The 23,442-nt window shown below is 41.1% G+C and overlaps 2 protein-coding genes across 6 annotated transcripts in view; both read left to right on the forward strand.

The window, feature by feature from the left end:
- LOC125723493 (DENN domain-containing protein 5A-like) overlaps positions 1–16,156 on the forward strand; it is a 38,618-nt gene extending 22,462 nt beyond the window's left edge. For 2 of the 4 annotated variants that reach the window (XM_049000119.1, XM_049000116.1), the window contains 18 exons: positions 2,657–2,872; positions 3,113–3,347; positions 3,524–3,586; positions 5,108–5,258; positions 5,960–6,053; positions 6,598–6,729; positions 7,271–7,423; positions 7,769–7,856; positions 8,005–8,083; positions 9,344–9,472; positions 9,763–9,884; positions 10,586–10,731; positions 10,969–11,087; positions 11,231–11,412; positions 11,673–11,755; positions 12,133–12,256; positions 12,375–12,540; positions 13,534–16,156. In XM_049000119.1, coding sequence (XP_048856076.1) covers positions 2,657–2,872; positions 3,113–3,347; positions 3,524–3,586; positions 5,108–5,258; positions 5,960–6,053; positions 6,598–6,729; positions 7,271–7,423; positions 7,769–7,856; positions 8,005–8,083; positions 9,344–9,472; positions 9,763–9,884; positions 10,586–10,731; positions 10,969–11,087; positions 11,231–11,412; positions 11,673–11,755; positions 12,133–12,256; positions 12,375–12,540; positions 13,534–13,717 — 2,466 coding nt within the window. In that variant the 3' untranslated portion in view covers positions 13,718–16,156. The remainder of the gene's footprint in view (positions 1–2,656; positions 2,873–3,112; positions 3,348–3,523; positions 3,587–5,107; positions 5,259–5,959; positions 6,054–6,597; positions 6,730–7,270; positions 7,424–7,768; positions 7,857–8,004; positions 8,084–9,343; positions 9,473–9,762; positions 9,885–10,585; positions 10,732–10,968; positions 11,088–11,230; positions 11,413–11,672; positions 11,756–12,132; positions 12,257–12,374; positions 12,541–13,533) is intronic. The other 2 variants (XM_049000120.1, XM_049000117.1) reach the window with 1 other exon arrangement.
- Positions 16,157–17,010: 854 nt separating this feature from the next.
- On the forward strand, positions 17,011–21,527 carry LOC125723506 (SIN3-HDAC complex-associated factor-like). 2 transcript variants are annotated; one of them, XM_049000149.1, is made up of 6 exons: positions 17,011–17,166; positions 18,368–18,525; positions 18,696–18,795; positions 18,974–19,115; positions 19,307–19,457; positions 20,016–21,527. In XM_049000149.1, exons 2-6 carry the CDS (start codon positions 18,398–18,400, stop codon positions 20,194–20,196), a joined length of 702 nt encoding a protein of 233 aa, XP_048856106.1. In that variant the 5' UTR covers positions 17,011–17,166; positions 18,368–18,397; the 3' UTR covers positions 20,197–21,527. The 2 variants fall into 2 exon arrangements, with proteins under 2 accessions (XP_048856106.1, XP_048856107.1); XM_049000150.1 differs by having other exon boundaries at positions 18,974–19,088.
- Positions 21,528–23,442: the final 1,915 nt, after the last annotated feature.

Raw genomic sequence — 23,442 nt, forward strand, 5'->3', positions numbered from 1 at the left:
CTGCAGGTATCTTGCTGACAGACTGTGGAGATGATAAGATGAGCACAACCTAGATTGTTCTGGGGTGTTTCCTCATGTCTGCTTCCATTAGGTGGTCTGTAGGTATTGAGGTGCGTTATTTATGGTCAGGATCTTAATATGTTATCTTAATAAGACAATATATTATTGTCTTAATATGTCTCTACCTGTGTGCTCTACCTCTCCTCTGTAAAGGCGCTTGCTACAGTATGTATATCCGCTGAGGTCGGGAAGACTGATCAACGTAGTTTGCTGGATAGCGGAATGGTTATTCCAAATAAAGGAATGTTACTAATAGGAATATTAGGCAACACTTTACTTGAGGAGGTACAAGTAATTGAGTAGCTCAGTTACTACTAAAACTGCATGATCAGTGCATAACTAACACTAGCAGTTGTTTCTGGTAAATTAACATATTAATAAAGTGATGACTACTACACTATTTGTGCCCCCTCATGTAAAGTGCTGCTGAAAATCACAGGAAGGCTTTCAGTGCTGGTTACCTGAAGCCCAACAGCCAGATGGTCTGTAATCCACTTCACATCTGAAAGATCCTGAGCAACTTGCTAAACGTCTTGCAGTCTTTGTGTTTTCAGTTTGAGATCTTGACTGCGGTTTAGCAGCTGAGTGACATTTCTGTCTTTTTGTAAATCTAAACAATCGGCCTGCACTTCCGTTCCCAAGCCCACTGGCTCTGGCCGCACAGGAATGTGTGGAGAAGATAACATGAAGTGCCACACACTCTCTCCTCTGCTCCCTTCCTCTGTCCCTCATTCCCTCAGAACCCTTTCTGAATCACATACAGCTAAAAAGAGCTCTGTGTGCATGGTAGCTTCAGCAAGACCGACTTGCATAAGAATAACAAGGCAAGGCAGAGTTTCGTCACAGGGAAAAATCAGCTTCTGATGTCATTTAAACACCAGTGTCATGAAAATATATATAAAAGGCTTTAACCATTTTTTCCCTTAACACTTATCAGAATGAATAATATGTGAGCATCACAGGATTTACTCCATAAACTTCAAGCTCCAATAGCCAGAATGTACTGTAACCCCATTGGTCTGGTTAGACCCATGTCAGCTGTATGAAGGAAGATTGCAAGATACTTTTTAGTTAAATCAGTCTAGTTGAAATTTGTTTTTTTGTATATTCTTTGGTTCATTTTATTGAGATTGATTTCAGTTCCTTTTTGCAAAGTATTTCCCTAGAGAACACGGTACTGAATAGCAAGGGGAGTACCGGCACTCGCTACTGAATAACAAGGGGAGTACCTGCACATGGTACTGAGTAGCAAGGGGAGTACCTGCACATGGTACTGAATAACAAGGGGAGTACCTGCACTCGCTACTGAATAACAAGGGGAGTACCTGCACTCGCTACTGAATAACAAGGGGAGTACCTGCACTCGCTACTGAATAACAAGGGGAGTACCTGCACTCGCTACTGAATAACAAGGGGAGTACCTGCACTCGCTACTGAATAACAAGGAGAGTACTGCCTACATTCTCCCCTTTAGGCACACTTGCTTTACAGTTCTACCAATTGGACTGTGCATAGAATCAGAAAGACATTTTCCATGATTTGAAAAATCATGGTGCCGAATGACATCATAACACTTGCTGGGGTATTTTGTACTGAATTCAAAAAAAGAATGTTGTATATTATAGGGCTGGATGATGTGCAACATTAATACCAACATCACATGTTATGCACGTGCAGTTCTTACATCGCTAGCAAGCTAATTTAAGATCAGGCTTTCTTTACTTTCTTTACTTTAAATTCTGTACGGACATTGTAGCGCACGCAGTTTGAGTTTTGCTAAAACATTTTTACTATCATAGTAAAAACCTGCTGGTTTTGCAATTTTAATTATTATTCCTTTCATAGATATAGGTCGTAGTTTTTCATGTCTGCTGTTTAAATCACTCCTGGATGGGTTTCTGAGAAATGTATGAACTTTTTTGCTTTATTAATACCCCAATATTTTTGTAACAAATCACATCCCTGGGACAATATGATTTATACATGCTGTCCTAGTATATTAAGCAAAATGCAGAGGTGCCTGTGATTCACGAACACAATCCGTTACAGGAAAGTGGTCGTGAACCAATTTGTACGCGAACCAAGGCAATTTTTCCCATAAGAAAACACTGAAATTAGATTAATTCGTTTACAAGCCTACCAAAAATTAATTTTTGTAAATTAATTTCCTTGGTTGTTATAGTAAAAACTTCAAAGAAAAACACAATATAGTGTGACGACGGTCGGACTGAGACATCACGAGAGCAGTGATGCATAACCAGTCAACAAAGAAAGTGTTTCAAGTCCCACTCCAAAGTACCAAAGGACTGGAAGTCAATGGAAAAGCGAAAGTTCCAAAAGTACGGTACTTGGTGCTGTGGAAAAGCACCCACGGTGCATTTGAGGTCATGATAGCTGTCGTCATGAGCTGCTGTAGTGCTCGGTATTAAAAAGGAAACAGCAGAAATAGCAACTGGCACACATTGGATTGAGAGAAGTATATAAACTGTCAATATCTTCCTAGAAGGATAATTTAACCAAAGATGAAGCCTTGTGCCGCCAGTCTCCTCCGGGGGAGGTGCAATTACTGTGTCACCTCACTTTCTCGCCTCCTCAGCTGGATGCCAGGGAGAACCAGGGGAGTAACAAGGAGGTGAAGGTGCAGTGCGACGAGGAGGAGCTCAAGATGCACAAGCTCAACATCCACGTGCGTGAAATCTTCGCCAACCGCTTCACTCAGATGTTCGCGGACTACGAGGTGTTTGTCATCCAGCCGAGCCAGGACAAGGACTCTTGGTTCAGCAACCGGGAACAGATGCAGAACTTTGATAAGGTAAGATGAAAGCCTGCGGGTAAATATGGCTTCATGCGTTAGCCTAGCCATTGAGAGCTGTGCAATCTGCTGTGGCTTCGAACTGTACTTGCTCAGGAATTTTGTTTGACAGAGAAAAATCTTGGAAAAACAGCACGAAGATCATTAATTGAAGCTCCCTTTGTTCTCATAAGAACCAGGGCGGAAAAAGGAGAAAAGACCCCTAATACCTCAGAGTCTTTGCCTTTTTGTCCCGTCCAGGCCTCCTTTCTCTCCGACCAGCCGGAGCCCTACCTGCCCTTCCTCTCTCGCTTCCTGGAAACCCAAATGTTCGCCTCCTTCATCGACAGCAAGATCCTGTGCCACGACGATGAGGACAAAGAGCACGCGTTGCGGGTGTTCGACGCCCGGGTGGACAAGATCCGCATGCTGAATGTGCGGACCCCCACTCTGCGCACCTCCATGTACCAGAAGTGCACCACCATTGAGGAATCAGGTGGGGGCGCAGCGGTAGACGCTGCAGTTTATAATAAGATAAGAAGGAAAATAATGCAATGAAATGTCAGCATCCTATTGCATCTCAGATGAATTGTTATGTACGTGACTTAATAACATGGTATACCCAGCATGGGTATGCTGACATGCTGACAGAATGACTCTTTCTGTTTCCAGAGTCTGCTCTCAAAAAGCGCTTTGAGAATATCGATCTGGTAGCTCCTCTCCCTCATTCCATTGGTATGGAGACCAACAAAGACACTTTAGTAGCAATGCATCCCCCTTTAACCTTACTTATATCACCCGGCGGTGGAATTCAGGACACATGCTTGGCAGTGCATTGTGGGAATTACCGAGGCATAGCAATTAAAACTGTCACTGCTTACTACAGCTAATGGCCCGGTTGTTTCACTGAATTAATGCTTATCTGTTAGTGTTTTCAATTCCTGCTATAGGATATTTAGCATAGCAATAGGTTGGCCTGTTATAGTAGCATTAAAGTGTCAAAAATAGATTTAAATAAACCATTGTAGACACACAGCTGAAAAAACATGTCTTTAGAATATGTAGAATAAGTTGTCTGAAGGGGCTGTTAGAAAGAAAATAAAGCAGTTAATTACTGGAAGCTACACTTATACAAATTTATATTTTTTATTGTTTTTATTATATTTAACCTCTAGTACATTAGTCCTGTACAGGAAGTACCACGCACTACCTTTTTGGGGGATCTTGGGAGTTACTGCATGTCTGTCACTAATATGAGGAGGGACACCTCTTGCAGGTTCTCGTGCAGGTTCTCATGCAGGTAACAGTAAATGTGGCACTTTGCTCACTGTATGCCTCAACATACTGCCTCATGTGGCGGTTCAAGCCTCCTGAGATCCATGAAAAAACATTAATGTTGATTAAAATTTTGATTTAATGGGAAGAGGAAGGGGAAGGTCATACCCCCATGCCTGTGATGTCGCCTTAGAGCCCTGACTGCCCTCTTTAAGGGACAGCAGGACTTATCAGGGTGGCATGTATAGTATGAGAGATAGGAGCAAAAAAATACTGTCCTCTGCAGTGGACAGAAAATGAATTTGGTGATCTTGGGAGGTTATGTGACATGTTTTTAAATCGGTGTTAAATCTGGCCTGCTGATTGATCTTTTATTTTCCAATCAAACAATGTAATGTTTCTGCTAAATACCCTAACCCCTGGCCCAGGTTTTGGCACCGGCATCTTGCATGCTGTTTAGTGGTTTATTGGCGTTTCATCATTTTTTAATTCTCTCTGGGCTCAAGTGGCCCGCATTGGAAAGACCATCTAGCCAGTTACCCTCAGCTTATTTGAGTTTGAGACCCCTGCTGCAAGCTGTATTACTGGGTTACTGCGCGGTGAAAACCTGCCGCGGGGATTTGCGGGTGAGGTGGAGGGATATCGTGCCTTTCTGGTTCTGGCTGTAAGCCTAGCAGCTCTCTGAAGAATCAGCAGCAAACGAGGGCAGCAAACTTCTGGATAAGGATCAGCATTTTGCTTTTATCGCCTGCAGTCTGTCTAAAATCTGCTTTGAAACCTTTTCCATCCTTCCACACAACTGTATCAGAAAAATGGCCTTGGAGTAACACATGTGTGTACAGCTGTGGCCCATTAACTGAAATCTAGCAGCTGAACTTGGTTTTGAATAACAGGTTAGGGAAGGGATTATTTTTGGGTATTGGAGAAAAAGCTTTGTGACGGGGTGTGACGTGACGGTCTTGCTCTTCTCTGCGACGGCAGAAAAGGCCATCGAGATGCGGCTGAGCAAGATGGACCACACGGCATTGCATCCCCACCTGCTGGACATGAAGATTGGACAGGGCCGCTACGAGGCCGGCTTCTTCCCCCGCCTACAGTCTGATGTGCTGTCAACAGGACCCACCGGCAACAAGTAAGCAGGGGGCGCTGCCAGGAATGCAACCCCCCCCCCCCCGAAGGGATGGCTGTCAAATAGCAAAGTGCTCTCAGAAAGTCTTGGGACGCTTGCTTACTTAATTCTGTAATAATGTTGCAAACGCATCGGTTTCATGACAAAAGTCTATTGCCAAGCAATGTTTAACATATATCATCTGCGCAGAAATGTTCTTTTTATTAAGTGTTGTCTTTTTTGACCGAGTCATTCCGTTCTGTTCTTGCCATTTTGCCGTTAGTTGTAACTGTAGTCCCTACCTGCCATAGGGATACTAAACGCAAATCTTTGATGTTTTATGTTATTTCAAAGCTGTTACTAGTTACAAAACACCCTATGATGCTTCCCAATGAACTTTTTAACTCTGAACAGCTCTTTTTGGGTTTCAAAATGATTTACCTTAAGACTTCCAATTGTTTCTAATGTAATATATATATTTTTGTAAATGAATGAATTAATGATTTGTGTTGTAAAACCAATAAACATGCAACACTTTTAGTAAATTAAGTGTCCCAAGACTTTGTGTGAGCACTGTATTTTACCGAATAAAATATCTAATTTATTTATTAAGCATATTATACCATTGTGAAATTGTTTTTAATGACTTTTAATGTGACGTTCCTCGGAATGTATCATTAAGTACTTTGCTTGGCTCGGTAACCCATCGAGTTTCTGTGTGGCAGGTGGACGAAGCGAAGCGCTCCAGCTCAGTGGAGGAGGAAGGACAGGCAGAAGCAGCATGCTGAACACCTGTACCTCGATAACGACCAGAGAGAGGTGAGCCCCTGTCGCCATAGTTACAGCCTGGCCACACCACAGGCAGTCGATAAGGCACACGTCTGTATGCGGTTACTGCTTTCCGCGTGTCGTGCACTATTTCACTTTTCTAACACATTTGGTGCATGACTCACTTCTCCCTTCTTCTCCGCTGGGCTGCTCCGCTCCTCCTCCTCTCTCTCCGCATCTTCCATCAGCATTTGGAGTGCCTCTTTCAGGAGTTTCAGCTCCTGCTGGCTCTCGACATCTACTGGCAGTCGCAGGCAGTACAACCCTGCCTTAAGTCTGTGTCTGTTGACCTGGTATCGAGAGACATCTTGTTTATTTTGTGTTGTAATTCCCCTGAGCTGAGGCCTCCTTACTAGCATCTCTAATTCCCTTTCACCTAGTTATATACAGCATAGAACTTCCTGTTGTCCTACTGCCTGTGTCTTGAGTAGAAGTAGACAGGCCACCTCTCCCTGTGCCACTGCATCCACTCCTCTTGGTTCTCTGCCTCCTGAGTGGAGCAGCTCATTTGTTTGACCCTCTGTTATTCCCGCAGAAGTACATCCAGGAAGCCCGGAGCCTCGGCACCACCATCCGGCAGCCCAAGCTGTCCAACCTCTCCCCGTCTGTCATTGCGCAGACCAACTCTAAGTTTGTTGAGGGACTGCTGAAAGAATGCAGAAACAAGGTACCATCTTATTTACCCGTTTCCTTGTGATTTTTACTGCATCAGATCCAAGCTCTTGTGTAATTGGCCATGCCATGTGTTGTAATGGATTTGTCAGCAAAAGTTGCTAAGCTCAGGATGCTGCTCATTTATTATTATTATTATTATTATTATTATTACCATGTAATAATATCCACTTCTATTGACCAAATAGAATTTCACCAGAAACCCTATAAAAGTTACATATTTATAAAACCAGATAAATTTATGCTTTAAGTTTTACACAATGCTCAGTTTATTAGCTTTATTAGCTTCTTGCTGAAATCCAAGTTCAAGGAAAATCAATGTTAATAATAGCATCCAACCGTCCTTCTTCCAACCGCTTATCTGCCATGTCTGGGGATGTGGTGAGCTTGTATCCTGTCCCAGGAAGCTCTTAAGACAAGGCAGGGGGCACCCTGGTCCGGACGTTCGCCTCGTCAGATAAATGGCAGCTCAGCAGTTTTCACTGGGCCCTCCGTGGCTTGTCACTGCACTGTGTGACGGTGGAACTTTCTCCCAGACTAAGCGCATGCTGGTGGAGAAGATGGGCAGAGAGGCGGTGGAGCTGGGTCACGGCGAGGTCAGCATCACGGGCGTGGAGGAGAACACGCTCATCGCCAGCCTCTGCGACCTGCTGGAGCGCATCTGGAGCCACGGGCTGCAGGTCAAGCAGGTCAGTGTCTGACGGGGAGCGTGTTTGCGACGAGGCCCGCAGCTCGACCTGCAATCTGCTGGGATGCGATAAAGTGTTTGCATCCCTGCCTCGAATGTGAGCTAACTGCAAAAACAAAGGTCATTATCGAACAAAGCCGCCCAAGATAGTCATCACTATTGTGTTGCGTATGCATTTTGCAGTGGTCTCTCTCTTTTTATTAAGTACCTATCTGTGCACTCAGGGTCACTCCCTTCAACAGTCTCTTTGCGGTGCTATTTGGAGAGAGACTTTCTCCAAGACCTTCACTCTTGCTTCACCAGGATGTTGCCTCAGGCATCTTTCTCCATGCTCTTTTCCTGCCAGGGTAAATCGGCCTTATGGTCACACCTGTTGCACTACCAGGAGAGCGAAGAGAAGAGGGATGCCCCCCCAGGCGGTTTGGCCCCCCCAGGTATGCCACGCCTGTCACCTCGATCTGCTCTCTGGTGGCTGTGGACATACTGGATGAGCACTGGAAGCTGCTTTTCTCAAACGATCAGCAGTCACATTTTCAGGCACAGATCAGCAAACACGCCATGAATGCAATGTTATCTCCTCAGGCTTCAACCCCGAGAGACGCAAGTCTGATGCCGGCTCCGCTCTGCCCCCCCTCAAAATCTCCCTCATCCAGGATATGCGGTGAGTCACCTATAACTCAGCATGGTCGGCACGTGGGAGAAACACCTGTGGCGAGGTGTAATGTGCATTGGCTGCCTCCCGTTTCAAGATAGCGATGTAAAGTAGAATGTACTTAAAAAGGCCTGTGTGAGGTTTAAAAACATACTACTACTAATGTGAAGTAAACGGCGACTGTCTATGAAAGTGATAGTGTTTATTGAGAATGCTAATTGTTGGTCCTAAAATTGCACTGTGAACTAACTGAATAACTGAAGCCTGAAGGAGTCTCCTGCTCACCCAAATGTTTATGTGACTTTTGTATTAGTTTTTCAGTGTCTTGTTGGTATTTAACACCCTATAGCATGTTCTTATACTGGCTACTTACTGCCCTCTACTGACAAGCTTGTGAATTTTATATTTCCAGTTTCTTTGCTTCTAGCATAAATGTTTATTTTGCCTCCTGAGTTTATTTATTCTGTTTTATACAGTAATGTTTGTACTAGAGAACAATGTAATGATCTGTAATAGAAAATGGTTTCAAAATAAAGAGATATAGGATTTTTTTACATATTCTTAGTCACGCTGTATAATTTTCAGCTTTCCCATTTTATATTTTTGTTCTTTTATATTAAGTTATATTTAAATGTAACCTAATCCAAATGCTAGGTGCATGAACTCTAGGATTTGTTCAGCCAGATGTGTGTATCTTGAGGCAGAACAGCTGCTATGTTCCTGCACGTCTCTGCGAGTCTCTGCATGCATGAAAAATGTTAATGTCGTTCATCAAACAAAAACGTTGTTCATCGTGTAAGACCAGGAAGGGGCTGAGCAGTGTGAGGTGGCAGCTTGTACCGTCTAGCCTGACTGCTAGACTTCCTGCAGTGCATTGAAAGCAAGACAGCAGGAAGCTGTCTCTAGCAGTGCAGGGAGACTTTTGGCTCTTATACAACAATGACCTAATGCTGCAGGAACATTATAGCATGCAGGGGAATTTAACCTGGCTTGTTAGAACTCCAAGTCTAGTCATTACTAGGGATGGTTGTAGCCATTGTCAATGGAAGGAGGTGCGTTAAAACTCTGAGCCTGGATATTTCCTATTGCTGGATCAACTCCTGGATACTTTTCCGAGGTTCTGTTGTTTTCATGGCTACAGTGGAACTCTGAGGGTTTGTGGTTCCATCACCTTGTGGTAAAAGTGAGTTTTTTTATTAGCGTTAATCTGATCATCCCTTGCCCGCTTGTGCTCCATCCACCCTGTCGCCATACCATTCACCCCTCTAGGCACATCCAGAACATTGGTGAGATCAAGACCGACGTAGGCAAGGCAAGAGCTTGGATGCGCCTCTCGATGGAGAAGAAACTTCTGTCCAGACACCTCAAAAAGCTGCTGTTGGACCACGAGTTGACCAAGTGAGGAGATCATAGTCACACTAAACATCAACGCAGTCTAATTTAGGGCATGTATTGTATTAAGGTTTTCTATATTTAATTATGCTGTGTTGAAAGAGAGACCTGTCTGGATTGTTACAAAAATTAATAGATGAGTTTATTAGTTACACACAGTGCCACGTGGGGGGGGGGGGGAATATGATTTATTTACAGCAGTAGTCTTTTGGCCAGTTGGAGGATGCGAGAAACCTAATGCAGCATTTAAGGCAGCGCATTGCCAAAGCACTCAGCTGGGCCGTGTGTCTTCACAGCAAGCTGTACAAGCACTATGCCTTTCTGCGCTGTGATGATGAGAAGGAGCAGTTCCTCTACCATCTCCTCTCCTTCAATGCCGTGGATTACTTCTGTTTCACCAACGTCTTCACCACCATCAGTGAGTGCTTGCGTCTCACATGAGGGGTTTTAAGGGGAATGACCTTAAATACCTAAGTACCGTGATGTGGCACCTTGGATGAATCTCCTCCATCTCAGATATGAAGTGATAATGAACAGGACTGCAAACCCAAGTTCATCACCATTAAAATACTTTTCTTTCCAAGTATACCAAAGGCCCATGTTGCTATGGGAGGCATATGGATTCTGTGCCCAGTGGGAATAAATTATTCAAACCACCCCCTCACCACCCCCCTAAATTGTTCTGTGTAGCACATAAAGGTAAACCTACAAAGTATATGAGGGGTACTCAACCGGTGAATTCTGGTTTGAACTGAAACACAATTTAATCCAGATCAATCAACTCCCCACCCCCAGCTCTCAAATTTTATCTGCAGATTTCATCATACCCCCTGAAATATTTGTACTCAATCACTGAGAATACCATGTGTAATTTTGTTATAACAAGATCCCTGTATGTTTGTTATAATAATTTATTTATAACTATAAATGCATGTAGTAGACTTTTTTGCTTAGTATTACCTTTTGTTCATGTCAAAAATAAATTATGTAGTAATTCCTTCTGAAAGCATATTTTCCAAGCTTTGTAACATATAAGTGTATATTTCAGCTATATGTGTAGCCCAAAGGTAGCAATCAGGTTGATTCATTCTCCGCTGTCCTTCCATGTCCTCGATACAGTGATCCCATACCACGTGGTGGTCATCCCTAGCAAGAAGCTGGGGGGGTCCATGTTCACGGCCAACCCCTGGGTCTGTGTCTCGGGGGAGCTGTCGGAGACGGGTGTGCTCCAGGTCCCCAAGAACACGCTGGAGATCACCTTTGAGGTGAGAGCGGGTTGGTCCACTCAGGGTGTTGGGGGCTGGGGGTCACTCAGAGAAACCACATCTGCAGGTAAATGACAGCCATTCCTCACACATAATAAACCCTGTCAAGCTGGTCATTCATTTACTTGGAATAGTAATTATTAGCGCAGGTGGCTTTAATGGCACCTGCGGTGGACTAGAGTTTCGCGTGAAGAGGGAGAAGTTGGTCCCGGTGAGTCACCCTATGACGCCTTACAGTGCCAGAACCTGGGCAAGCTGACCACAGTGCAGATGGGACATGACAACTCAGGGCTTTATGCTAAGTGGCTGGTGGAGTGCGTCGTCGTCCGAAATGAGATCACCAGCCACACCTATAGGTGAGTACCAGCAGGTGCACCCTTTTTCATTTCCATGGCCGTTGTAGGTTTATGCTGAGGGACATGGTTCGTTTGTAAATCTGGCTTGGTGTTATCTGCCTTACTACATTACTTACGTGTGTATCTGGTGGCTGCATGATCAGGTTTCCATGTGGCCGTTGGCTCGGGAAAGGTGTGGATGATGGAAGCTTAGAGAGGATCCTAGTTGGGGAACTGATTACGCCTAGTACAGAGAGTGAAGACCGGCTTTGCAGGACACCTCCGCTACAGCATTCCCCTGGGATGATACGGAGGCTGGTCACCATCTCGCCAAGCAGCAAACCAAGTAAGTATCATGGGGAAAATGATAAAGCTGGGGAGATGAAAGAAGTGGGCAGGTTCATTTTTTTGTATTTAGAGCATTTGCTGTAAATAAGTTTTCATGCGTTGCCATATGAGTAGTGTTGGGTCTGACTTAGCATGTAGACTTTCCAAAATATCAGAGTTTCTCTGGTTCTTCAGAGAAATACTAGTGATCTGAATTCATGGGTACTTATAATAAAGAGAATCTCTCGGTGCTTTCTGTTACTTTATCTTGTGCTCCAGAGTTAAATACAGGTCAGATTCAAGAAGGAGTGGGAGAGGCCATCAACGGAATAGTGAAGCATTTCCATAAGCCAGAGAAGGAGGTGAGGCGTGATGTCAGGTGTTGTCATTACATGGTGGCGGGGGGCTCAACAAATTATACTCCTGACCAGAAAGCTGGTGGAATCTGGCTGCTTTTGTTGTCTCCTTGGTAAAGTATTTCCATGAGTTTTAAGTAGAAATTTCTGGTAAAGAAAATACAACAAAGATTGTATATAAAGAGACAGTATGTTCAGTAATATGTGACTAATATTGTATCCCTTTAGTAGTATGTATAAATCTTTTTGGAATGTTTTGGAACGTTGCTAGCAGTACACAGAAAACAAACAGAAGTGAAACACTTGATGTGACCCTGGAGTCCCTCTTATAATGATCAGCGAGTTCATTGGCCTCTCTGTGTCTCTCTCTCACTCTCTGTCAGAGGGGTAGTCTGACTTTGCTTCTGTGTGGAGAGGGTGGTTTAGTCTGGGCTCTGGAGCAGGTCTTCCAGCACGGCTTTAAGTCCCCACGTCTTTTCAAAAGCGTCTTTATCTGGGACTACCTTGGTAAGGGCGCCTCTCCTCACCTGAAGCCAAAGGTGTCGTTCTGTCAGTGATACTCTCACTGTTCATCAGTGTCCCAGGAAAATGGAGGCCGCCTGATTGACCTTATGTCACTCTACAGAGAAGGCCCAGGGTCACTTTGAGAGCTTGGAGCAGCAGGAGATGGCGGATGAGAACTGGCGGATGAGGGCGCGAAATTTCTGCCGCTTCATGAGAGCCATCAATGGCACGCCCAGGAACATCGGAAAGGACGGAAAGTTCCAGCTGCTTGTGTGTCTGGGGGCCAGGTGGGTACACCTACAGTGCGATGGCTGGGGGGTTTAATGAGCAATGCTTTCATCACCGGAAAACCTTGTACTCTCCGGCCTGTCATTTATCACATAGTAATCAGAGAGTGGCTGTTTTCTCTCCGCTACAGATAGCGGAATAATTAGCCTTCCTGTTATTTCCTGTGCCTTGATGTGTCATTGGTGGTTCATGTAGACAAATGTTTGTCATCCTTTACTTGTGTGGAAGGGTGCCAAACTGGGGGGGGGGGGGGGGTTCATAGTCAAATCTCAGTCTGAGAGGAAAAAGCAGCTAGCAAAGTGACCATAACTGACGGAAAGAGTGACTGAAGAAGAGCAGAAATCTTTCTTTGTTACGATTTAATGGTCATTGATGCAGTACAGTACAACCAAACATTTGCATATATAGTGCTCACAGAAAGTCTTGGGACGCTTTGTTAATTCCATAAAAATGTGACAAATTGATTGGTTCCGTAACAAAAGTCCATTGACAAGCAATGTTTAACATGTCTGCATATATCTTCCACTCAGATATTTTTATTAAGTGTCATCAGTTCTGTTCTTGCCATTTTACTATTATTTGCCAATGTAGGTATTGGCTCGCAAATTATACTAAACAGAAATATTTTGTATTTTATGTTATTGTAAAGGTGTTACTAATTAATCAGCACCCAGTAAGACTGCTTGTCAATGAACTTTTTTCTGAACTCCGAACAGCTCATTTAGAAGTATAATTTGGGTTTAAGTTTATTAGTACTTGAAATGAATGTTCTACTTAAAACTAGTTGTTATTTTCTAATGTGATACATTTTTTGTCCACGAATAAAGTAATGGTCTTTGTTATAAAACCAATAAATCTGCAATATTTTTACTGAATTAAACAGGCATCACAAGACGTTCTGTGAGCAGCGTATGTGTTGCATCTTGTATTCTTTACCACTTTGCTGGATCGTAATTGTTCCGCAAGTTAACATGACTCATTCTGCCCCACAGAGAGCACCTGCTGCACCATTGGATTGCTCTTCTGGCAGACTGTCCAATCACAGCACAGATGTATGAGGACATGGCACTGATAAAAGACCACACACTGGTGAACTCCCTGATTAGAGTGCTTCAGACATTACAGGAGTTCAACATCACTCTGGAGGCCTCGCTTGTTAAAGGCATCGGCATTTAGAGCACTCGTAGGATGTGACGTGTCAAGCAAAGGAGAATTTTTACAGACAAATTAAACCTTTTTTAAAATGGTGACAGACTTGGGAAAAAATGTCTAGCTTATTTAAAGCTACCTTTATGTTTGCCATATAGTAAGTGCAATGAGCCTTTTTAAATGTTATAATTTTTATCCTTGAAAATATACTGTTGTATATTTCAAATGTTTTCTATTATGACTTGTCATTTTTATTTTGGTGAACACACACCAACACGCGCTATACTGTGTTAATGACAGCTGAATATTTTTGTGGATGTTGTGAACTGCTGACAATGGGTATGTTTAAATGGAACGCAATGAACAAAAACAGTTAATATATTTTCAGAAAGGAACAGTATTATTTTAATATGTATGTCAAGTTGCTTGCTCTGTTGTCAATTTTTTTAAATCATAATGCAGAGCTCAAAGCAAATGATGTAGATGTATGCTTTATAAGTACTAACAATGAGTCAATTTTATATTTAAAAGAGGAAGAATTCCTTTCAAAGAGTTTTATATCTTACAATAGCAATGCACAGATTAGATCGTTCTTGAGAAAGTAACGTCCAAATCTTACATATCATACTTGAGCAGCTGAAGAGGCAGCCCCAACCATTTAAAGAAATGTAGCTTGAATCACTGATGCACAATTGTCCCCATATGAGCAGTAATAAGAACTTAGAAAACTGTGGTCCACTAACTTTCTACATTAATGCTCTATTGTGGACATAATAGTAGAAATGTGTCTTTTTAGCATTCCTTTGAATACCTCGATATTTATTCACCTTAAATCGTACACTCACACTTTCTGGTAGTGATTCGTATGGCTTTCTTTTATGCCTTTATTACATTCAGTAAAGCAGCTGAAATGACAGACTGCAGCACCCCTGAACAGCTTTATAATGGGGATTGCATAAATTAAGATTCTGAAGCTCGGTGCTCTGAGCGTTCAGCTGCATGCAGGACAAAAATTACAAACACCCTCTACTTCAGGAGAATAACTCGTCTGCTGTTCTGTAGTGGCTGCCCAGTTTCACTGTGTTGGTGAGATTTAATGTGGATATGGTATGGTTATTATGTAAACTGGCAAGGATCTACTTGCCTTTCTTTGACCTTTGCTCTTTTCATTTTCTCAGTTAGTCATTATTTTTATTGTAACTGTTGTGAATGTACACTCAGTGGCCAGTTTATACGATACACTGCCTTAGTAACATAAGCTTGCTCCTCGAACCATGTGGGTGCAGCTTCATTCACACAGCACAACAATGTTAGTACTATAATAAACAACTGAATAGCTATGATCTAAGATATTTTGAAAGTGGTGTGATTGTTGGTGCCTGATCTGGTGGTTCTAGTACCTTGGAAACCGCCACTTTCCTGGGGTTTTTCTCACACTATCAAGAGTGTCTAGAGTCCGATACAATAAAAAAATAATAAGACCCAGTCAGCAGCAGTTCTGTGGGTGAAAACATCTTGTTAATGAGAAAGGTCAGAGGAGAGTGACCAGACTCATTAAAGCTAACAGAAAAGCCACAGAAATAAGAGCTACAACAGTGGTGTGCAGAAAGGCTTCTCTTAATGCACAAATTTCCTATAGTCTGGAGCCAGTGGGTCCTCTGGACTACTAGCTGGGTGTACCAATTAAAGTGCCTACTGAGTGTATGTTATTGTAGCACATGGTTTCATTGTTAGAACCTTTTATTAAGATGTTGAGTTATATATACGCTGACAGAAGACTGCCGCATTAATACATGCTCACAGTAGGCCATACCATGCAGTTTGAATTGACATGAGATGTTCGAGGTTGTGCCATGATTTTTCCACTGTACTAAAATGGCTCGAGCTTCCCGTCACATACCATGCTCTGCTGCTGTGTCTGCTATGCAATTCCCAGATCACTGGGGGAAAAATCCACAAAGGAATTTATGGACAGTACCAAGAGAATGGTTGGGTCTGCCTTATGATTTTACTAACAGCACCATAACAAAGTCATGACAAAACTGCTTTACAGAAGCACATGTGGAATTTTCAATTTTCATTCCAACAATGCTTGGATGATACTGGCACTTTGTCTCACGACATGGCTGGCATGAGCTTCTTGGGATGTGGGGTGTTTTCATATTTCTTCTTAGCTGTGTTATGTAATGTAATAAAAGTGGTTAATAGTGTACAGTGTATAATAACAGAACATGTCTGTATGTAAAGTGTATTGTATATTTTTACAAAAAGCAGAAGGTAGACTGAAATTACTAGTAATGTATATGGGAGATAATTTTCTAGAAGGCTTTCTTTATCATTCTTGTAACTGCTCTGGGATCAGAACTGTACGAGAACCGAAGCCATGTACTGGATCGCCAAGAGTGGTTACATGTGTTATATCTGTCTCATTAATAAAGAGTAAACGTTTTGGATCAATAACAGGAATGTTGTTTTACACGTTGTGTTCTGTTTTATTTTTCTTATTCTTCCTGCTGCCTATTCCTAAGGTTTGAAACTGCATTGGCAGTGTCAAAATGCCAAATACTAGCGCATAATTTGGTAGATAATGTGCTATTAGAATCACCTGTAAGCTGCTTTAGACAAAATAATCTGTTAAGCAAAACTGAATCCAAATATATTCCAATAAGTTATATTTAATTTTCTACGCAATGCATTAATATTTATAACGCAAACAATTCCTTTAAGCATATGAGTCAACTTTGCGTCGGGAAAGTCGCTTCACAGAAGTAAACTAACATTTTGTTATAACTGTGAAACTGCATGAAAGATATCAGAAAATATTTAAAAGCGCGTTATGCTTTAATACCATCAGAATCTTTCGGTAACACCGCGCCAAATTGTGAATGAACCGAACACGCCACACGCACGTACACAAAATGGTTATCCATAGGGGGAGGAGTCAAATTCCTGCATACAATGTAAACACAGCAACACTTGCCAGAGCTTGCTGAAAATATTGTGTCGTCCAGTAGGTATCTGCACTCATTTTTGAGCACGTGGCATACGAATGATGCACAATTCAGTCTTTAGTAGCATTTGAAATTAAAATATAATGTGATTGTCGAATAAATAGCTATATCCCTTTCGCGCCATTTCGGAAACCCCGTTTAACAATGGAAATTCTACTCAAGACTGCTTCCTTGTGGGTGATGTAGTTTCAAATGCTCTCTGCATCGGTAGATTTCCCTGATCTTCTAACTTGTTCACTATCCTACCCAGAATGCAACAATCTTAAATGCCTGCCATGTCGTACTTTTATTGGCTGGATATGTGTTCAAACGCAAACGTTAGACTCCTTATATGGTATTTCTGTAATACTACGCTTTGTGTCAATGTTTTTTATGTTAATTATATTCTAATGTCCAGCTGTATTCAGTAGTAGTACGGCATGCGCAGTGTCGTTTTGAGAAAATAGAAAGGATTCAAAGTTTTTGGTAAGTCGTGTTTTTTTCCTGATTGATTGGTTGTATATACTATGAATGAGTATTTGTACGTTATTTTTTTTTAACTTGAAAAGGCATTTAGTCTATATGAAATTAGAGTAAATAGAAGCATGGTGATCATTAACGCACAACAATGGGAGATCGTGCATGGGGAGCGTGGCATGGCAGTAACAAAAACTACATCAGCCACGGAGTCGTTTCGCGCTCACACCGAGCAAAAGTTTACATTTCTAAAGTCAGCGTTGTCTTCACATATAATATACAAGCGGGTTATATCCTGTTACACAATCGGAGACTGACTTCGAGTACATCGTTCCTCTTAGTAAATTTTAAGTCCGAGTTTGTTGCATGCTTCTTATAATCCGACGCACCTCCCCGCGTTTTTGTTGCAAAGATTCAAAATATAGCAGCATGTTGCTCGCTGTATTTATAACTCCGTAAAATACCTTAGACAAAATACCTTTTAATCAACCGCTAAGTCTCCATAGTTTTGTGTCTTAGTAAAATTATTTTTGTTATGAGTTGCTTTGATTGTTACATGATGGCGTCAGAAGGCATTTTGATGGATTTAATTACGGTGCGATGCTAGAGAGGTGCTGCGCCATTAGATATTTCGTGTATAATTATTTTTCATTACCTTCTAGCACTACATTAAGCCGGTTTTATTTATATTTGCCGTATTTTCGATGAAGCGTTTGCTTTTTGAATTAGCTGAAATACTACTTTCAGTTTCGTAACTGAAATACGGTATACTAGTACCGGACTTTCCTAAAAGAGTTTTACTTTTTAATCAACAAAATACATTTCGGTTGATTCTCTAGAAGGTTTTCTTTAGACAAAAGCATGTTTAGCTATGAATGTGGGAGTTGGGATCTTTCAGAAGTGCAGAGTGGTATCTGTGGTGGGAGTTTTTTTTCCTCTTTGATGCATTTATGTAAGTAGCTGACGAGTAGAAAGATGTCACCGAACTAACAGTTTGTTAAAGATTAGCATGTAGAATATATTTTGATTTTTGTTCTTCGTTTTTTTGGTAAATTTAACAGACAAAACTCCAGAAATAAGCGCATCGCGTTTGGTCGGTGGCCGCCCCCTTCGCACGTGCGCAGCCTTTCCTCCATCGCCGTTGTTCGCGGTTTATTGATCTATTTCTGTTTGTTTTCTGTTGTTTTTCTCTTCTACATATTTTGAACAGAGGTCGATAACTCCCTGGCGAGCTTTGAAAATGTTCGGTTTTCATAAATCGAAGATCTATCGGAGTCATGAAGGCTGTTGCATTTGTAAAACCAAGTCGTCAAGCTCCCGCTTTACGGACAGCAGCCGATACGAGGAAAACTTTAGACTCTGTTTTGGGTAAGTTAAACGATGTGCAACCCAAATTTTATTGTAATTAATCCTTCTGCTTTTTACTTTGTTTTTAATGCTAAGTTGTATCACATTTTTCATTACGTATTATGTAAGTGGATTGTCTTAATGAACAAAATAGACACTGCAAATAAGGAATTTGTAAATTCTCTTTATAGACTAGTAGAGGATCGAGTTGGAGACATCTGCAATGCCTGTGTCTTATTGGTGAAAAGGTGGAAAAAACTGCCGCTTGGATCTAAAAAGAACTGGAACCACGTTAGTCATCATTATTTATATATATATAAGTATATTTTAAAGAATTCATCTTAATTTCAAATCAGCAAAATAATTTTCAGAGCAATGCAACATACTTGAGTTCTGATTGAATAAAAATGAATTTAGTGTACTTTAATTTCTGCTTTTTGATAGTCTGTCTGGTTCTAACCTTCGTTAGGTGGTAGATGCAAGGGCTGGGCCTGGATTTAAGCTGACCAAACCCAAGAAGGAGAAAAGCAGGGAGGCGAAAAAGAAAAGCAAGCTGAAGAGACTCCATAAATTTAAAAGACAGAGTGAGTTGCAGTTTTGCAAAATGAAAGGTGTGTCAGTTGTTTACGTTGCAGTGACTGTCTTTTTCAATTTAATTATGGTCAAGTAAAACAATAGTTAATAATTAACTGCATTATTTGACAAAAACTCTGTGTCCCATATTATGTATTTGGATGTCAGTTTACAATTTATTTTAATTAAAGATAATGAATGTACTGATCAGCACTGTCTTGGCCTGCAGACTCCGATGCCCATAGCAGCACCTCCAGTGTGTCTCCTCCACAGTCACCCAGCTACAGCAATCAGTCTGACGACGGCTCGGATGTTGAATCGAAGCAGAGGCGTGCCTCACCATCCTCCTTCTCCTTCCTCGATCTTTCCTACTGGAAGAGGTGCAGTGCTTACTTTAACATTCTTTAATTAAAACACATGAATGTGTTTATATGTAGTTTGCAGTCTACTGTAGGAGCGGAATGGAGGATGGATGCTGTATTTCTGTTGTTTTTGTACCTTAAGCTTGTTTGTTTGTCACATAAGCCAAAAGAAGTATATTAATAATAGAAATTGCCTTAATACTCTGCCCTAATGTTTTTGTTGAGGAATTTCTAGGAAGTAGCTTCTGTCTGGGCTTAGGATCAACACCATGGCCAATTCAGATGGATATTTTGATCAAAGTACAATTTTTTTTTTCTTTACCACGAATCTGGTATTTAAAAACGTAGCCTGCATGTTTTGATCCAGGGGGACAAAACTTTTGCCCTGGACACATTTGTCTGTGTTCTGGCAGGTTGATGATCCCTGGCCGGGCTGAATTATTTGTCAGCTGTGCTTGGCCTCATGGATTTTAAGTGATATTTTGTGTGTTAAAATGTTGATTACATACAGTGCCATTGGCATTAGGTCAAATCCTGAATTTGTCACCTTCATATTGTGACTTTTCTTTCTTACAGACAAAAGGTGTGCTGTGGGATCATCTACAAAGGTCGCTTTGGAGAAGTCATCATTGACCCGCGCTTCTTCAAACCCTGTTGTAGCTCCAAGAAGCAGGAGACTCTACTGCCTGCACAGGAGGCACACCTTTCTACTCCTCCTGTTTCTCTAGCAGAGGAGGACCTGAAGGGGACCTGGTGATGGCCCACATGCTCTGCCCCCTCAGAGTCTCATTGGCTCCTCTTAGCTTTGTCTCCAGTGGCAGACTCGACCTCCACAATTCCCTTTGTAGCTTACTGTATAGCTGTTAGACAGGTAGACAGTGTCCCATTTAAAAAAAATTATTTTGAATATTTCTTTTTTTTGTATAAAAATGAATTTCCCTATCTTTTTTAAGAAAATGAAAAATAAAAAAAGCTGTTTTAAGGTCAGGGCATTAGTTTATATTTATAGTTTCAGGAAGTATGATTATTACTTTTTTTTTTTTTGTCCAGAAGCAAACGTGGGTTTTTATGTATTCAAACTGTGAACTCATCCCATTTTATCAGTGCCAGTTTGTAAATACGGTTACATTTAATGGTTTTTACTTTTGGTTCTTTTGTCCTTTTTGGCTAAAAAGGAAGTTTATTTCTGTATTATGCATAGATTAACATGATACATCATTTCAACGCAGTGATGGGTTCTTATTTATGGCATTTTGTGGCAACTACTTCTTATTCTGCATATTTTAGACACAAACCACGTTACTGATGTTTTTGTGTGTTTGATAGGTCCATTCCGGGTATCTGGGAAAGTATGACGTTCAGGGCAGTGTTGTTGGGTTTTTTTTTTTTTCTTTTAAACCCCAGATGCCTTTCAAACTTAATTCCTTCCTGCAGTACTGACCCTAGATCAGTTATCAACAAATGTGTTCGGAAGTTGGTCAGTTTTAATAAATATGCAATGGAAGTATGGAAGGTGTTTGACACCTAGGTTTGTATGGTATCACCTTTCAGTAGGTGTGTGGCCCCATTTTGCCTGTCTGTTGAAACATATTTACTCAGACAGTTGATGTATCCGAACTTTCATTGTGTGTACGTACATCTATCCAAATGCACCTAGTCTCAGTCTGTAAAGCTCTATCCCATGGTTTCCCAACAAGGTACCTTTTAATTATTTGCTCTTTATGCCTATATTTTGTCAGGCTTGTATGTCCTTGTAAGAAATTAAGGCATTTTGAGCAATTTGATGCCACGAGTCCCCTCCCCTTTACTACTTAAAGGACTGCAGCATAGTCCTTTACACATTGTGAAAGCTAAGACACTTGTGAGTATTATGGTTTGTTTATATGCTTTAACCCATGTGAAGCACGTGAATGCTGATGTCAGGAAGGATCGTAGCCTGTATAATCAGCTCCCCTGCTAATGTTGTCTGAGAAACTCCCTCATGGTTTGTCATTATTCAGGTTATTTGTAACAAAAAAAATTACAAATGAAATCTATGCAGACATTTTGAATGTGTGAAATCATGCTGAATTAAAGAGCCAACTAACATCAGGCTAAGAAAATTCCCGTTTTTCTTGTGAGCTTTCAAAGACTGTACCTACGGTTGTGTGGGTTTTATCAAAGCTGATTATGCTATGCTTTCTTTTTACGCTTAAAAACTTCAAAACTCCCTGACTTGTGACTTCATGTGTTCCTCAGGAATTAAATGGACCTTGTAAACTCTTTGATTTGAATAAAACATCTCAAACATGTAAAAATAAATTCCACTGCAATTTCTAGAGGGCGCTGTCAAAATATTTTACCTTATTATATGGAATATGTAACAATGTCCACTACCTCTTCCCACATTTTTGTTATTGACCACAACCATGTGGAATTCTGCAACTAATTATTTACAGTAGTAAATTAATCTATTGATACACTTCTGCTATGAATCTGTATTTAGCTGTGTTCTGCTTAAGGTGACTTTAGTCAGGGCCTAGTTTTGTGACAATGCCTCACTAATGCTCCGTCTCCCTAGCGGGTTGGATAATTTTACCAGCATTAAATATTGGTAATTTTTTTCTTTATTATAGTAACATAAGAACATTTGGATTACAAGTTTAATACCAAATGTAGAAATATTGCTGATTCAGATTTAAAGTCATTTAAAATGTGCTTTTTTTTATTCCATTGTAGTTTCCATCGATTTCTGCTATAATTTATATTTATTTATTTTACAAAATAAACTTTCCTGATGCTGTAAAAACTTTTTGTGCACTTTTTGGGAGTTAAACATGATGCTATTTCATATATTTCATCTATATTTTTGCTGATTTAAAAAATTAAATATTTAATAAAGTATTAAAATAATTATCTTATGTTTCATATCACCGATAAAAACATGCTATTTTAGTCCGTTAGTATTATTTGGTACTGCAGTACTCAGCTCAGTGATGGCAATACCCCTACGCGTTCAGAATATGTGAGCGAAGCGCATGCAATTTGCATGCCCCATTGTATACATGCAATAATCCCTGCTTCGTAATCTGCTGAATTCCATTAAATGTGTAAATGTTCCTTGGAGATTAAGTCTGTTAGTGGACTGTTTGTGGTTTTAAATTTCATTAAATTGTGAAAACAAAGCAAAATGTTTGGAAAATATTTTTACAAACATAAACTCATACACGCAGCAAGGTAGCTCGGTGGATAACACCTTCAGTATCGGGGGTGTGAGATGGACTGTGTTGCTCATATAGCGGGGATTTTCTTCTCCCGTACGGCCCCTCCCCAGCCCATACCTGCAGACACTCCCGATCCCCTTTTCTACTCGTTTCTACTCGTTCTGCCGATAAACCACCGATTTCCTGCATGTGGACAATTTTATCGTTGGCATGCCTAATTTTTTTGCAACCTGTCTACTGTATAAGCGGATGGAAGGTTGCTGGATGGATGCATTAATACCGCAAATATACTGTAACTTAGCATAACCAATACGAACGACACAATGGCAAGAATTAAGACCGTACGCATGTTAGCAGAAAACAGTTGGACATTTACAAGGTTCCCGTTTAATGACAAAATAAGCGGCGTGATTTACCAACACTGAAAAGTGATTAATCTTTTGATGTTTCGTCCAGTTGCCACAGGGTGGCGCCATCGCCCAACGTAAGAAGGAGTGTATGGCCTTTCGCAGAGGCGCTGCGAAGCATTTAGTTGCATCGCAGTGAGTGACTCGCCCATGTTACTATTGCAGGGCAACTAAAAAAAATCACCCATGATTGCTTGCACGTCTTTTTCCTTTTAATGATTTAAAACCTTGGTCAGCGTACTTTAACCTCTTATATTTCGATACTTGAATTCCAACTTGAGAAATATGGATTTTACTTGTTAGGGGCCCACAAGACCGCAATTTACGCGTGGCTTTAAAACAGTGTTAAAGGGATTAAGGATTCCTTTGTAGGTTTAATATATTAAATACAAA

This window comes from Brienomyrus brachyistius, unplaced genomic scaffold, assembly GCF_023856365.1.
Source record: "Brienomyrus brachyistius isolate T26 unplaced genomic scaffold, BBRACH_0.4 scaffold49, whole genome shotgun sequence".
NCBI classification, from domain to species: Eukaryota; Metazoa; Chordata; class Actinopteri; order Osteoglossiformes; family Mormyridae; genus Brienomyrus; species Brienomyrus brachyistius.

Excerpts from the sequence above, each read along its gene's own strand:
- LOC125723506 (XM_049000149.1), top strand. The coding sequence starts at position 18,398 with ATGTTCGGTTTTCATAAATCGAAGATCTATCGGAGTCATGAAGGCTGT. Across the intron at positions 18,526-18,695 it reads AACTTTAGACTCTGTTTTGG|ACTAGTAGAGGATCGAGTTG; the intron begins GTAAGTTAAACG and ends TTCTCTTTATAG. Across the intron at positions 19,116-19,306 it reads GCAGTTTTGCAAAATGAAAG|ACTCCGATGCCCATAGCAGC; the intron begins GTGTGTCAGTTG and ends CTTGGCCTGCAG.